The sequence below is a fragment of the Fringilla coelebs genome (genome assembly GCF_963513975.1).
Source record: "Fringilla coelebs genome assembly, chromosome: 5".
In the NCBI taxonomy this organism is placed as follows: domain Eukaryota; kingdom Metazoa; phylum Chordata; class Aves; order Passeriformes; family Fringillidae; genus Fringilla; species Fringilla coelebs.
The window spans coordinates 14,904,090-14,921,270 of NC_140033.1; the positions used below are offsets into that span (position 1 = coordinate 14,904,090).

At 41.8% G+C, this 17,181-nt stretch overlaps 1 protein-coding gene across 1 annotated transcript in view; it reads left to right on the plus strand.

Annotated features, from left to right (window-relative positions):
* Positions 1-17,181, plus strand: part of ABCD2 (ATP binding cassette subfamily D member 2) — a 43,040-nt gene that overhangs the window by 17,713 nt on the left and 8,146 nt on the right. The window contains exon 7 of the mRNA XM_084205336.1: positions 11,154-11,299. Within this exon, the coding sequence (XP_084061462.1) occupies positions 11,154-11,299 (146 nt within the window). The remainder of the gene's footprint in view (positions 1-11,153; positions 11,300-17,181) is intronic.

A 17,181-nucleotide genomic window follows, 5' to 3' on the forward strand; every position in this document is an offset into this window, starting at 1 on the left:
TGAGTTTAATTCTGCATCAGCCCATTTTGAGTCAAGTGTGTGAGACCTCATCTGCACACATAAATGGTGGAGAATACAGTGATTACTGAGTAACAGAATACTCCACAGTAAATAGGACCTCACTGAAAAGATTATTTTTTCATTTGTGTTTTTTAATGTTCCAGCATAGTATTCCAGAAATATGTGAGAAATCATGTGTCTTTTTCAACTTCAAAAGCTACATACAAAACTATGATATATTAAAATATGAATTAGCTCACTGTGTTCTCCAAATTTCATCCACCCTGCAGGCATTTAGTAGTTAGCATTACTTAGTGGTTTATAAGCTTTAAAACAGAGCTTTAAGAATTCCTGTCTTTTTAGGGTTTTAGATTACTTAGCATAATTGTACTTATGTTTTATCTTTTGCTGTGAGTCATTGTGAGGGTTTTTTTTCTTCCCTTATATAGGACTAGGCCTTGCAGAATTGATCTATAAGTTACTGTTCTGGTGGATGCTGATGGGACAAACTGGGAGCAGGGTGAGAAAAGCCCAGGAATTTCAGGGGCTCTGCCACTGTCCCTGACAGGCCTGTCCAAGAGGAGAGTGGGCAGAAGGGGGGGCAGGCAGAAGAGAAGGTGGCTTGAAGAGCCTTTAAGCATCATTTGGTGCCTGAAGTAGCTTCTTGTTTCAGAGCTAGGAACTGGTCACACCTCAACAAGTTTTCAAGTCTCATAGAAGACTCACAAGTAACTGGCAGAGTGTATGTTCTTAACCCTTCTTCTGCTTCTCTCTGTCCCTCTTTTGCAAAGAAAAATTCATTTGTGTTAACCACCTGTTTGCATTCTTCTTTGAATCTTGGCCAAGAATGTAGCATGAATGAAAAAATAAACACGTGTCACTCTAGTTGGTGAGGAACCATGGTTCAAATCAGAATCCAGAAACATCATTTAAATAATAACTAATTAACAAAAGTATGTAGTGGGGTCACATGAGTACTGATGCTGAAGATATGCCACACACAGAATCACACAGAATCATTAGGTTGGAAGAGACTTTTAAGATTGAGTCCAACCCATGCCATAACCTCAACTAAACCATGGCACCAAGTGCCACATCCAGTCTTTTTTTAAACACATCCAGGGATGGTGGCTCCACCACCTCTCTGGGCAGACAATTCCAGTACTTTATCACTCTTTCCATAAAAAAACTTTTCCTAATATCCAGCCTATATTTATTTCCCTTGGCGCAGCTTAAGACTGTGTCATCTTGTTCTCTCAATTGCTGCCTGGGGAAAGAGACCAACCTCGACTGCAACAACCTTTCAGGGAGCTGTAGAGAGTGACACAAGATGTACCTGAAGCCCTTTGGGAATTAGCCTTTCACAACCTATTTCTCCAGACTGTGCCCTGCTTCTACTCTGTTGGTCTTATACCTGGGAGGAGGCTCTGCATGGTCTTATACTTGGGAATAGACTCTTCACGCCATCTTAATGGAATTTGAGAGCTCTAGCAGGCAATTCCTCCTAGCATTTACTCTAGCCTTTCTTGCTCTCCAACTAAAAGTCTCAGCTTTTTCAGTTGTAAGGAAACAGATTCTACACATGTTGGCTCTCATTTCCTTAGTTTGGTTTAAATGCCAGCAAAATTGCACAGCTAGATACTGGCAGGTTACATTGACAACAGCACAGGAATATTCCTCAATATCTCTGCACTGTAAGGTGCAGTAAAGCTCTAATTACCACTGAGATATTGATATAAATTGTTAATAATTCTCTGCTTGCTGTGTCACATTGTCTTATTTGCATGGAAGAATGTCTCATGCAGTCTCTGTTACTTCCATAACCTTTGATCATGACTCTAGAGTCTTCCTAGCACAGCACATATCTAAAATGTCCATCAGCATTTTCTCTTTCTTCAGGACTGATTCGCATAGAGCCTGGAGTAATACGTTGTACTTCTTGCTCTTCATCCATTGTCAGTGTTCTTTCTCTCCAGCTTGCTTTTACTGTAATTTGGTTATTTTTGTGAGAGGTGTGTTTCTCCAGTAGCGTGCATGGTTTCTTTGTTATTTTGTGTGCCATTCTAGTAGAAGACCTACCCACTTTCTCAGCAGTCACAGCAATGGTCCAATTTTGTATTCTCTCTCTTGCTATTGCTCATTCAAGTAGATCTCCAACATTTCTTTCTTTCAACACCAGGGTTATCAAATGCTAAAAGGATGGCAACTGAAGAAAAACTAGTATCAAATGTTGTTTGTTCTTTGTCATTTAAAATTTATATACCTGTGTCTTGCTCCCTTCTTAATAATGCTAGGACAGTCTGGAATAGAACAGTTTAAAGGTTTATCTGGCCCTCCTAAGCTGTTTGGTTTTACATACATCTGCTCTATTTCTGGTATTTTATTTGGGGTTCGTTGACAAGTCTTTTCCTGTCTGGCATTCTTCCTTCTTATTCTAAAAATATCTTCGGACACAAAACAAAATTACATCAGCCACAGAAATATTTTTCCTCTCCTTACCTCTATTGAGTAATCCAAATGTCTGATGCGATTTGCGTCACGTAGTCCAAGGATATTCATCATGTGGATGAATGAAGCAAGAATGTTTCAGTTCTAAGTGATGTAAATAATAAAGTGATAAAATAAATTTTACATTATAATCACATGAAAATTCAAAGATTATAGTGCAACTCAAATGTTGTTTTAAGCACAAAGTAGTTAGTAGTGGCCACTCTCATCCTGAAACAGTTCTTGAAGTTCTTCAAAATTGCTGTTTCACTTTCAGATATGCTATATGACATACAGAAGTTTGTGCAAATGGAGTATGTATCTATAGGGTTCTTCTGTATCAGACTATTTTCTTGTTAGTGTTTTGCTGGAGAATGAATGAAGTGCTGTGCAAATACACCTCTATGGGTTCTGGTGCCTCATCTTGTTTAGATTGGCTCAGATGTCTCTGCCCTGTGTTGTATTTTGCATATCCTAATTTGTTGTCAGCAAATACTGCTTTGTCTTTAACTATGATCTTTTTAGTTGAGTCAGGTGGAGTGAAGCTGTACTCTGTACATGCCAACACTGCACCAGTGATTATCATTGCCCTTCAGCATTTTGCTGATAGTGCATCACCACATCGACTTGTTCCTTCGATGCTTTGCCATCAGTTCATGTCGTGCTGTACAGATACCTGCTCCCTGGCACACTGGATCTGTCTGTGGATTTGCCCTTATCAAGTTCGTGATGGTCCATTTCAACGTGTTTATTTCCAAAGTTCACCACTTATCTGACAGAGGAGAAAAAGGTCTTTGATAGATAAGCATTAACAAAAAACGTAACACAACACACTTCATACTATGTGCAATAGTTTGCATCCTATTTTGCTATAGGTATGGTTTAAAGATTGCCTGCTACTTTGTATCTTACTTTTCCTCTTTTGAGATTAATCAGTTCCAGACAGCTTACCTCGGTTGGCTGTTTGTTAGAAACTGTGGCCTGGCATCTGAGAGGGCTGTGAGGCTCTCTCCTTGGCCAGGGCACAGCTTCTTCCATTTCATCTTTTTGTCATTTCTATAGAAATGCTTGCACTTATTCTTCCTGATTGGTGAAAGTTCTATCTTGCCTCATCTAGAACAGATAAGTTCTTGCCTTGCTGCCCTGTAGGTTGGCGGAAGTTTTGCCTGCCAGGATCTCTGTGAAACCTCTCCATTTCCACTGAAGTCTCACCCAGAGCTGCAAAGTTTGGATATTTATTATTAGGTCTGTGTGCTGACTTCTCACAAGTAATGGCAGAACCTCTTGGTAGGGCACTGTACAAAATTCACCAACACTGATAGTCAGAGGTGGGAAATGGTTTTGGAAATGGATTAACTGCTACTCTCCCTCAAGCCATGCCAGGTGTCTTCTCTACTGCCCAGACACAAGATTCAGCTGATTAAAGCACAGTTTTCAGGTAGTTTTTGTTATTAAGGAAAGTGTTGCATAAATTCCAGACTGAAGTATATAGTCAGCTTGCTGCATTGGGACTCACCTTAGGTTTAAAATGTATTTACATAAATCCAGCATTTAAGGGCTACTACTAAACTGATGTTTGTGAAGGACTTCAGCATTCTCCAGGGTTTTGGTCCCTCAGTGCCTTCAGACTGGGGCATGTCTGTAGCAAATTGTGGCTATGGGAGATACCAAGAGGACCAAATGTAGGTAAAGAATTGAGATGTGTTGATACATACTCAACTTCTACTCCAGTCATCTATCTATGTGCCAGACTGTTTATGAAACTTAATTTAAAACCTAGGAAAAGGCTTTGAACTTTTTTTAAGTGCATAGTAGGGTTAAGCTTGACAAACATTTTATAATTACAAAGCCGTTAATAGATTGTAAGAACTGAATACATGGCGGGTTTATATAGAATCAATCCTGCAAAACAATGACAGTCTATTTAATCTGTTAGTTTCATTTTGCTGATACAAGCAGCTCATAGAATCATAGCATGCCTTAGGTTAAAAGAGGCCTTTAAGACCCCCCAGTTCCACCCCCCCTGCCATGGCAGGGACAGCTTTCACTAGACCAGGTGCAAAGGCCTGTCCAACCTGGCCTTGAACGTTTAGAAGAATGGGGTATCCACAACTTCTTTTGACTTCAAAATTTAGTTTTGGTAGCAGTGCCAGGGGAAGAAATTCACCTAGAGGGTAGCTGAGAACTCTGTGTAGCTTAGCAGTGGTACAGAGTTGCTTGTTAGGGAGTAATATGGTGGTTGCATTTACATGACCTAGTTTCTGCACTAAGCTCCCATTACTCTGTCCAGCTTGAGCAGTTACCTCCAGCTTAATGCACCTGCCCTGAAACTGTGCAACAAAGGATCTGTGACAGCTGAACAAATGGCAACTGTTTACTATTTTAATAATATTTTACCTAGGAGCATCATAAAGCACGCTTCAAATGCCTTATGCGTATCAAGTAATGAGAATCAATTTGGTTACATAACAATGGGAAGCACTGGGAAACCTAAACTATGAAATCTGCTTGACATAAAAAGCTTGATATGAAAAGACTAAAAGGATGCTGCCTTTTTGTAAGGGAAGGACAGCTGAAAACTCTAATAACAACTGGTATCACCTTCCCTGGGAATAAGTCCTTTCTTCTCCTTCCTACTACAGTTTTCAATCAGAAACTCCATTACAGTGCCCTATGCTTTTAAAAATCCAGGTAGTAGACATAGCCAACACCTTCTTGAAGTGAAAGTAGTAATTCTTCCCATGTTCTTTAGACTTTGCCATTTGCCTACCCCTGTTTCTTGGGCTCCAGAACTGTAACCCAGCTCCAAGGTCATTCAGCCTTCTCCCAGCTTCTCCATGGTTTGCTCACTCTGACACATTTCTTAGGTTCTAGTTCTGTGTTTAACTGCCTGCAGGCTTAACCTGTTTGCCCAAGACCATGTCCAGATGGCTTTTGGATATCTCCAAGGATGGAGACTCCCCAGCCTCTCTGGGAAACTTACTTCAGTGCTTGATCACCCTCACAGTGAAAAATTGTTTCTAGATGCTCGTTTGGCATCTCCTGTTTCAGTTTGTGCCCATTAGCTCTGATCCTGTCACTTGACACCAGCGAGAAGAGGCCAGCTCTGTCCTCTTTGCATCCTCCCTTCAGGTATTTAAGTTGATAAGATCCCCTTGAGACTTCTCCCAGGTGTCTTTCCTCATAGGAGAGATGCTCCAGTCCAGTCACCAGTTCTGTGGTACTTGAATCCCATCAGATGCCAGGAGCCCAGCACTGTGCAGCATCAGGCAGACCTCTAGTCACAGCACAGCGTGTGCTACGCTTGGGCCCATCTGTGCTAAGGCTCTTTGGCACTATGGTCTTGAGCATTCTGGTAGGATTTTCTTAGGAGTAAACAGTGCCATTTGTCACTTCCACTGTCAGACCAAAGGATGTTACCATGAGAACATGCTGCTTCACTTCAAAATAGGGACAAGGACAAGCCAGCTGTGTTATTGCTGGTGCCAGTGGGGAGCTGCTTGCAGGCTCCTCTGTGAAGATAAGCTGACAAAGTTTATCCTGCAGCCAGGAGACAGGTGCAGTGCAGCACAGGCCTGAAAGCCAAGCTGTATGTGCAGCACAACCCAGCACAGTGCAGCAAAGTATAGCACAGGCCCGTGGCCACTCAAGGCAACTGTTCCACAGATCACCAACTACATAATGACAAGAGTCTTCCAGCTGGGCTCACTGCAGCTGCTTGGCCTATGTCCTAGGACCAGTTCACTAGAGGGCACCACTGACTATGAAGAGGGCCAGGGGTAACTAACTCAGACTTACATGAGTAACTTCTAGGTTAGATGAGTCTTTTCTGCTGACAATGCAGAGTAGTCCTCACAACACCGGGTTTTCATTTCATTTTTCTTTAGTCATTAATTATGTCACGGTCTCATGGGATGATGTAGCAGGTGGGATTTTTTTCTTCAGTTCATCATGTGTGCACCTACATAGCTTAGTTGGGAGTGTGGCTTTCCCAAGAGGGAAGACTTTTCCAGGCTTGGTTATTTGCCTAATATCTTGCATTAATTATACCCTATCCATCTCAGTCTCTGCTTATCACTACAGCTCCCTTGAAGAGCCACGTCACATATCAATAATGCTTATAAAATGTCTATAATAATGTTCCATGTATCCATGTACATGGTGTGTCTCTCTTCTGTCTTGTTCTGTCCTGTGTAATGCAGTGTTTCACAGCAAATAAGAGAAGGAGGTCAGTGCAGTGTGTGGCTTCTCACTTGTTGGCAGGTGTTTCACTGCAGGCACACTATTGCTCTATGAATACTTGTGTATTGATACCACAGTGCATGGAAGAAGTTATATCATGGGCAACTAAGGACTGTAGAGACCCAGAGCAAAACCAACCCTTGCTCTAGAGGCTACACTTCCTCTTCCTTGTGAAAAAAGGTGTCACTTCTCATCTACAAAACTGTGAATAATTTGGGATCATTCTAGAAGCAGGAAACTGCCTTGCTCATTGTGTTACACTGCTGTGATAAAACTCAGAAACACCTCTTAGGCTGGAGTATGCCTGGTGCTCTGGCAGGCTAGAACCTTGTCCAGAACAGCTCACTGTTCTTCAGTGCATTGATCTTCATGATCATCCATCCAGATAATCCTTTAATCATCAGTACTGCCAGAGGGAGTTTAAGAAAAGGAGAGTATTTTCTCTTCACTTGATTGATTCCTTGCAGGTGGTATGGTATAATTATTTCAGAATGCATTAGCTGCTAAAATTTTGTAGAAATTATTTATGGTTTGATTTTAATTATATGTGTTTTTGTGTGTTCTCTGCCTATCACAAGATACAAACAGACTGAACTGAATAATTATGTGAATTGCTCACCTTAAACATTTTTTGCCATCTGACCAGTTCTAGTAATATTCTGTCTATGATCTAGGTAATAGTAAAAAATCATGAGATGAGATGATACCTGAGTATGAATAGCACTTTGCTCCTAGATTGTTTTCTTGTAGGAATGTGCGCAGCTTTGTTGCAAAAGAAAAAAATACTAACAAACAAGCTACAGAGTGATTAATGTGATTTTTTTTCAGCCTTTGATACCAGATTCTAATTATATGCCCTGAGAATTCAGCCTTTCATACTGTGCATTTCATTTTCTGTCAGCTATATTCCTTGGCATTATGGTCTTTAGCACTCTGGTAGGGTTTTCCAATAGGTAACTGATCCATCTGAAATATTTAGAGGATGTTTGTGGCCAGTTCTGTATGAGGGGAGAGCAAAGTTCAGGGTACAGTAGTTTAAAGACAGATAAATTATTTATGTATTTAGAACAGTTACTGAAACTTTAGCTGGCCCTAAAATCCCTTGAACTAGACACAGGTGATAAACAAACAGCCTGTTGTGGTTTTTAAATTTTGATAAGAATTATTTTTTATTTTTTAACTCTTTGATGATAGCACCTTCTGTTCAAGAGCAGTGGATACAATGCTACTTAAAAAGAACTTAATTCATGTTCATTCAAGACCTTTAATTTTCTCAAATTTGTAGTGGTGGTGCCATCTTTTTTATTAATCTTTTTTATTAATGTCATTGAAGAGTTAAGAATTCAGTTACTTTAATTAGTGGAGGCTTTTGTTTCTTGTTGATCACTCTTGATGCAGATTTGCTGTTAGTGAAAACTGAAATTTTTACTATTAATCTAAACCAGGAGCATTGCAATAACTGGAGTTTTGCTGAGGTGATTCCAGACAACGTATAGTAGCTTGTAAAGTTATGATCTTGACAAGCAAGATGATAGAAAATTCAAATATGGAGGAATCCCCCAGATGTTTGAGCTTTTGGAAAATGGTCCATAATATCTATGTAGTAGGTAAAGGGAGCCACCTAGAGTTAACCTATAGGAATCTCTACGTATAAATGTATGTCTGATCTTCTGCCACCTCCTGCAGCTTAGGTGGCAAATGGAGAGCTAAATGTTAAACCCATGTATCTCCCCTGAGAGCAGGCACCTAAATAAGATTAGAACCTCCTTTAAATGTTTTCACAATGCTACTGAAGGGTTAGGATAGTTACTGGATTCTATCTTAGAGAGCAGTGGGGAAAAAAAGACTGATACTAAAGTCTCCCTCCTTCCAGTTGAGGATTCTGACTGCTGTAGTATATAATTAGGCTTTTTCCAGTGACTCTCTCTTTGGTCACATGATTCCTCCCTCTTAACAGTAGTTCCTTGTAAGCTATTCTTATTTTCTGCTAGTTAGTAGTTGGTGGGGTTTGTTACTCTACTGCAAGCTGGGCTTTTCTGTAATTTTTACAAACTAGGTGGGGAGAGGCATGCTTGGTAGTACCGGTGTGTTTAGCTGTGAGGCCAGAAGGAAAATGCAGCTGTGCCAGAAGGAAAAAGCAGTGCTGGTGACTCAGTGAACAGCATGGCACCCAGTGTCCTGGCACAGTGCATGGCACCCAGTGTCCTGGCACAGTGTGTTCGAGCATTGCTTTCCCTGTTTTGCCATAGGTTAAATCTCAGAGCTCCTAGTCATTACAGGATCATACTTCACAAGAGTGAGGTATTAAACCCCAGGTGAATTATAGGATAGGTGACTCTGTCCTCCTTGCCCTTAACTGCAGTTTCACATAAATTACACAGCCTTACCCTCTGATTTAAACCTTTCTGAGCCCGGGTGGAGTTGCTCTTCTGTCCCAGAGGTGGCAGCAGTCTGGAGCAAGTGAAGTGATTTCTACACATGCAAGAAGTCAAGCCCTTTGGGATTTTAGATGGAGAACATTTTGGATATGTAATAGCTCATTACTTCATGAAGTGACTTAATGTTTAGAGTTGAGATTTTGCAATATCACAATTAATGTAAGTGGCTCACTGCACTTGGTGCTAATGTTCATGCAGCGGCCCAGAGCAGTACTATTGCCACAATAAGCAGAGAGTAGAACAATGAGCAAAGAGGAGCAAACAGTGCTTGTATTTGACTTGTGGTTCTGGTTTTGCTCCATCTGGGTGCTTGCCACAACACAGAGATGACCAAATATTTGCAAAGAGTTCAGATCCCCTCCCATCCTCGCCCAGTTGGTGAAAGTAGTTTAACCACAGGCGGGTACAGACAGTTCACCATGGATGTTTGCAGCACTAAAACCAATGCAGCTGATGCCAGCTTGCATGTGAATTTTAGTTTATATGGCAGCTTTAGTTCTGTAATCCTTTATTTGTTGCACTGTGAGTTCCTTCACATTACTTTCTGGGGTATTTTAGGGGCTCTCAGAAAAACAATGGATAGATCCACCCTTCTGCAGACACCTCCAAGGGAAAGGAAGAAATCTGCTGAGGTGTTACACATCTCTGCCAGGCAAAGCCTCTGCGTGGCTGAGACCTTACCACCATGTGGGTCCAGAGCTTTTTAGGGAAGAAAACTGACTGTGTTTTAACACACTGTGAAGCTGTTGGAAGCAGTTCTTGGTGGCAAGAGCAAGCTGCCTGGAAGCCTCCTCACTGCTGGCCCAGTTTTAACTGCTTCTCTCTATCATCATCCCCTGGCACTACAGCTTTAATAAGACTAGTATTGTTTTAGCAGATGAACCCAGAGGGAGTTGTGGAACACTTGGCAGAGAAAGCAGGACGGAGTCTGGAGCCTGACTGTTCTTTGGCTCTGACTTTCCCTTTCAAACTCAAAATCCCACAGACTGTTCCCGTGATGTTTCCAGTTTCCAAGAGCTATCAGCAGTGTCTGTAAGACAGGATGAATATTTGCCCTTCACAAGAAATCCTTAGACCAGTAAAGGAAATGGTCAAGTACATGTGTCTTAGGTTGTCTTTGCTGTCTTAACCTGAATGGCTTGATATCTTTTAGAGATCTGTGAAACTATTCTTTTAATTATCTTGTTTTGAGACGAGGAGGATTTTGGGATCCTGGGCTGTATGAGAGGCTCATGATATTGTGGCAATTGGCCATAGCCATTCCCCAGCCATGACGGGGACTCTGTCTTCAAATTGGAGACAGCTTGCTTGAGTAAGACAGATGGTATTACCTGGTCTGGAAATATGGTGATTAAGAAGCTGCTTCACATACCACATAGCCTTATACTTGGCAAAGGGAGGCTGGTGCTGGGAGGTTTAAAGTGACCAGCCCCTTTAATGTGTGCTACTTTGCAATTCAGAGGAGGTACACTGGCTTCTAGAGCCAGCTAAGTTATGCCCAATTCAAATTTTGCACTCCAGAATAACAGAGAAAGAAGGGTTTCAGTGCAAAGGTTTTCAGTGCTCTCTTGCCTGACTTGTGTGTCTCCTGCTGCACCATGGAATTCTTTACCAGTTTGAGCTGCAATGTTTTTGTTACAACTTGATTTTAACTTGTAAGTGTTAAATCAATTTCTGAATCTCTTAAGGGTACCAAACCTTGAATACAGGATAGCTCTGCTGATTCCAAGTGAAAGCATTCAAAATGGGTTATGAAGTGGATATTTATTCTGCCTAATCTATCATTGTGTTTCCATGCTGTTATGGAAACAATACATTGTCCCTAAGGTAAGTTTAGAAAAATGTTCACCCACCATGCACCCACTGGATAAGTACAGTTTTAGCAGCATAGTGTTTAAAGCCTTATACCCTGTTCATGGAGCATCAGCCAGATGTGCTCACCTGAAGCCATCCTCAGATTACCAGTTTCCCTGTATTGTTCCTCAGGCCCTACATGTCCATTGGAACACTACGGGATCAAGTCATCTATCCAGACTCAGTGGAAGACATGCATGAGAAGGGCTACCAAGATGAAGATCTGGAGTCCATTCTGCATATGGTTCATCTGTACCACATAGTTCAACGAGAAGGAGGTAAATTGCATATTTTTGCTAAAAACTTGACAAAATCCATTCCTTGCATGTGTGTCTTAGTGTGACTGACCTTTACTAACTGAACTGGCAAAACTGGATTCAGACCTTTGTGGTTGTGGGAGCTACACAGACATATGGTTCTTGTTCCTGATGCTAACAGAGGGAGAAGAGCTGAGTGCTCCTCCCCTTCCCAGTAAATCCATGCCCAAGCTGAAGATTCTCACTGTCTTGTGACGGCCAGTCTTTTCTGGCATTGTGGGATCACTTACCTTCTTTGAGTTTCATAAAAACTGCCTTAAAACATTGTAATGTCTCCATCAAGTTGAAAGCATGTGAATGAGAGAGTCAGATCTGCTTTCACCTCCCTAGTTTGTGGGATCAGCAGAACTATAGGCCTTGAAAAGGGGTGTCTGAGACCACCCCACCAGAGTGAGCAAGTTAAAAATAACCAAGCAACACTGGCTGGCAGTAGAATGTTGCCATCTACTGCTTGCTGTTTCAGTTGCCATGTGTTCTCAGCGTTGTTTGTTCTCAGAGTTGGGGACAGTGTGTATCGATATACTGGCACTATAAATGTCAAGATGCTGAAGGCTTCTTTTGTATCTAAGGAACTGGAGCATTTAATGGCTTTTTTCCCCCCAAGCACAGCAATAATTTTTATCCTTTTGTTCCTATCAGACACTAATCTTTAATTTTGATTTCATCCCCATCATAATGCTTTTAAAACAGACATAGGACAACGTTTGTAACATTTAGAGAGAAGAAAAAGGATCTTCAGACCCCTTTAACGGGGTGTGCTGAATGTACCCTGCCTTTCTCTGCCAGCTGTCAGTGCTGGTTTTGATCAGGTACTTTGCCTTGTGTGTGCTTGGTGAGTCTCAGGATTGTTCTGACAACACAGAGTAGTGCTTCAACCACTGGAAATCCCAAGACATTGTCTAAATTCCCATTCCTGGATGGCAGCCTGTTGTTCTGTAAAGAGGCAGAAGCTGTCTTTTTTCCCTATAGTATGTGTAGACACTTCAGAGTCTTTTCTGCACATTTTAGAGTGGGAAGCAATAATCATTTACAACAGCATTTGCATATCTAAAGATATTTCTCCATCATGGGTTAATGCTTCTTTGTAATGTAATAAGAATAAGAATATAATAGTGACTGTTGCAATTAAAAATAAGAATCTGCCATTATTCTGATTCATGTTATTCAAATCTAATCCTATAACACAAGAAAAAGGAGGCAGAGCTAAGAGCAGTGACCAGAACAATTGCAGAGAAGGCCTCTCCTTCCTACACTGACACTACAAGTATTCCTGTTAGTATTCCTGAGTCACTTACTTCACTAAGTGAGGTGCTCAGATTGCAGAAGAACAAGCAGGAATGTTGGAATGGGCAGCTGGAAAAGGAGGAGCAGTTAAATTGTCAGTGCTAAGAAGTCACTGTGGAGTGTGTGCATTCCCTGTGTGCTGGTACTTGTGGTTGGACTGCCTAACATGGGACCCTTTGCCAAAGCCACCCCCCAGCAGTCTGTGCGTGCACATGGTTGTGGTTTCTGACCCTGCAGCTGGAGTGTGTAACTGCTGATGGGGCAGTCACTGTGCCCCATGTCCAAGATGGCTACAGTCTGGCTACAGTCACTGAAACCCCAGGTTTGGATCAGCCTCCTGCTGCTTTCCATGCCAATGAAAGTATTTGTTGCTGACCCTGTTCTTGCTCTTCTGCCAGTCTGACCGCACATGCACAACACACGCAATCTCTTACAAAGGCTAGAGGACACTGTTAATGTTCACTGCTGCTATATTGAAGCTCAGGATAAGAGCACACTGTGCAGAAGTTTGTACAAACAAATCTTGGGAAAAAATGTGTCTTAGGTGCTTTGTGATCTAAAGCGACAGAAGTGGGCAAAGCCGGAAAACAGGGAGAGAGATTAGCACATACCAGGAAGTTTTTAGGACCATAATAAACTTACTTGTTCCCTTTTCTTCTTGGGCATTTACAGGAGACAAGTGCCAAGGTAGGCACAGAGAGGAAATCTGTGACGTATGATTTGACATGTTACATGGATTTGATATGCTTAGATATTTTTTAGAGCTGCCCTGGTCTGGGATAAAGACTTGTGTTCTGGGGTTTTTTGAACCAGCAAGGCAGAAATACTTACTGAAAGTGAGCAGTTGAAAGTTTTTGTTTATACCTGGACTAATATTTTTAACTCCAATTTTTATTTTATTCTTTTGCTTAAAATTATATTTTTAAACTAAAAATATTTTTTATTAAAAATTGAAGATTTTTTTTCTGAAATAATGAAAAATCTCATAAAAACCTCTTGTGCTTTAACGATCATAAATGTCATGTGTGTATAATCTGATACTTTGCAGTTTTGTGTTCTGCTTCTTGTGGGCAGTTAAGAAAAACCCAGATGAAGCCAGAGGTGTACAACTTTGACTCAAATTATTTGTTCTGGCATGACGTTATTGTTTTTAGCTGAATGACTTCCACATTGCAGCTGTACTAGGAACACCACATTCCAAATATTGCGTCTGATGTTGTTTCTGTTGCTGCCAATGACAGAAATTCCTCTCTTTTTCTACCATTAAGGTTTGACCCAGTGTCTTGGTTTCAACAGACAGGTGTCTGCTGAGGAAAGCAGGAGCCTCCCCTGAAATGGAAAATGTAAACCCGCTCCCTCCGAATTGCTATAAATTTTAAATTAAGGGGCTCTCAGGCAAAAAATATGGGAGCAGGAATAACAGTTCTTTATTAGGGAAGAAAATAAAAAGATAAAATAAACCATGCATTAAACCAAAACAGCACTGATGGAGTCAGAACTCAACCTGACACCCTGTTGGTCAGGGTGCTGGTAGCAGTCCAATTGGAAATGTGGCTGCAGTCCTCCTGGAGTGTCAGGTGTGGTTCTGCTGGAAGCAGGGATCCTGTAGAAAGGGTGTAGTCTTCCTCTGAAGATCCAGTGGAAGAAGCACCTGCTGTTCCTCTGGGGAATCCACTGGGAAGCTGTGCTGGTATTCCAGAATCTCCAGATTATATCCAGGTAGGAATGCTTGGCTCCTCCCTCTGGGTGGAGCATCTCACAATGGGATGTTATAGTTCTTATCAGTCATGCAGTGACATTCAACAGCCTGTTATCAGCACATGTCTTCCCAGAGGGAGGATTGGTTGTGGAAGAGATAAGGAAAACTGCCCACTTAACAGAAGACAACTGCCGTACAGATGGCAAATAGAACACATCTTGCCTGCAATTTGGGACACCCAGTTAGAAGGAAGTAAAATAAACAGCTCAATTTGGCATTTAGCTTCTGTGTTACCCTCATGAAACATTTTTCAGTCAGTATAAACAGAATACATCAAATCCACCAAAATAAAAATCCCCCTCCCCAGCACCACTGTTCTGGATGCTCCTTAGCCCAAGCCCTCGAAGAAGCCAGTGCAGTGGCTGTTGGCAGTAGCCCCCCTTGCTGCTGGAGGCAGACCTCCCTTTCCACTGAGGCTAATGTTTTTCTCACCACCTGGATATTAGACAAATGCTGTTTTGTTGCTTACCTTTTTATTATCTGTAAGGTGCCCCCATCAACACCTGTAAAGTTGTTAGCTCTACCAGAGCCATAATTTCACACAAAATGAAGTTTGTATTCAGCGTGTGTGGTGAAAAAGCATGTCCAGAAATGGGGGCTAAAAGCATGCAGATAAAGTAGTTCCTTCTGACCTGCTTTGAAAATCTGTGAATATTTACCAAGTGTCGTGGAGAGGCAGCCCTAGGCTGCTGACAGCCTGTCACACCAGAGCAGCCATGAGGCTGTGAGCTGCGCCGTGCACGCGTGACTGGGCCTGTCCGGTTGGGGTGATGACATTACTGAGCAAGTTCGACCTGTTTATGGTTTCTCAGCACCCCAGATTATAATTATTCCTCATTATTTTGTGCATTTGTCATATCTCTGGGTGTTGTCCAGGGAGCTTTTGTGCTAGGCCGTGTATAAACAGACGGACAAGCCCATTTCCTCTCTCTGAGATTATTTCACCTGATCTCTTTAGCCCTGGATTTGCTTTTGTTACTGGTACCAGCAGGAACTCTGGAGAGCTCTGCCAGCTTTTCCAGTGGCTCTGAAATCCAGAGCCACAAATCCCTGCAGTGTCATACTGAGCTGGGGCTCATGCAGTCCATGGTCTCTTTGTTCTTTGCTCAGCTCCCGGTTGTCCTTGCATATTCATCCTGCACAACATTGGGCTCTCTTTACATACGCAGTGAAAAAGGCTTCCATGCCCAAAAGCTCTGCAGGGGTGGACTCTCTGGCTGTGATCTGCTGTGTTAGCCTTTCTTCTGTCCTTCAGTCCATGTCAGATAAGGTGCTTTGGAATGTAGATCTGAAAAAGGAACTTTAAAGCTTATCTTTTCATGGCACCTGAATGCTCATTCTTGCATGAAAATGCAAGGATTCACAAGGATGAAGGATGCAGAGGGCTGTGGATCCCAGGAGTTTGGGAAAAACCCATTTGGGTTTTGCCAAATACAGTTTGCATTTTCCTTCAGAAAATTGAGATTAAAGGAATTATAAAAGAGGCCATGTAAGAAAATGACATGCTGCTATCCTGAGGCTATCACTAGTTTTTGCTGGCAGCTGTATGTATTTCTGCTGCTGTTACTGTGCCCCAGCACATTAAACGTGCTCTTTGTCTTACTGGCTGCAAAAGCCATGACAAGAAGGTGGGCTAGGAATTTGGATTCTGAAAGCCAGGATTGTGCTTGCACTTACAGAGAGATGTGTGCTGCATTCATGGGTGAGCCATTTCATATCTTCATTTCCGAAGTGGATGTAGTTATGGGTGACCTAAGCCACTGACTTGGCTGTTATTTCCAGAATACTTGAGTACCTTCATTGACCCATGCCATGTCAGCAGGAAGAAACAGGAGACAAGTTGGTGCACTATTGTTCACAGACAGAGGGGAGTAAGTTTGGTGTGAGTTACAATGCCTAAGTGTTCAGACGAAATTATTTAGACATTAGAAAAGAGTTTTTTAAAGGGATAATATAAAATTGCACACTTTCTTATCTGTTGTTCAAGGCATTCCAAGTGGAAAATAGGAGAGTTCAGGGAGGGTGCTAGGCAGGAAGAGACAAGATGCACATGTCACACTCATTTTTAATGTAAATTGAAGTAACCACAGAGATGACCATTGTATCCTGGTAAACAAAGGTTAAATCTTACATGTTTAGAGTAAATAACATAATTATTTTGCTTACAAGGGGATGCTTCTTTTTGAACTTCATTCCCTTTTTGTCTTTGAATAAGTCTTAATAAACCAGCTGATCAGGAAGAAACTATATGAACACAGGACTGCTCCCCCAGGCACATGTGTACACATGCACACCAACCCACACCCCAGCTCAGATCCAGGTCCTGAAGCTTGTCTGTATTCTCTGCTTAAAAATAACAGAACGTAAGCAGCACCTTGAATGTTGTCTTTAGAAGCATAGTTGTTTCCATGGCTTTTGTGAAGAACCATTCCCATCCCTTGCCAGAACCCTTTGCCAAAAGGGAGTGCTCCAGGTGTTTTACAGTGCTTTTTGGAAGCTCAGGGTGTTGGTGGAAGAGCACTCCAGCTCTCTGTGAGGTCCCAGCACTGGGACTGCTCAGCAATTGCAGCCTGTGTGTATCTGTTCCCTTTACCAGAGTAAATCCAAATGGTGATTCAGTTAATCACTACACAGCTCCATCTTTGTTGGGAGCCTGCTGAGAGAAAGCACTTTACGTGCTCCTGGGAGGGTACCCACTGGCATCCTTAAACAAGAATGGAAGGAAAATTGGGAAAAACTGTAGGATTAAAAGGTGATGTCTGTTTTTTGAATCTAACTTTATAAATATTTCTTTTAAAAT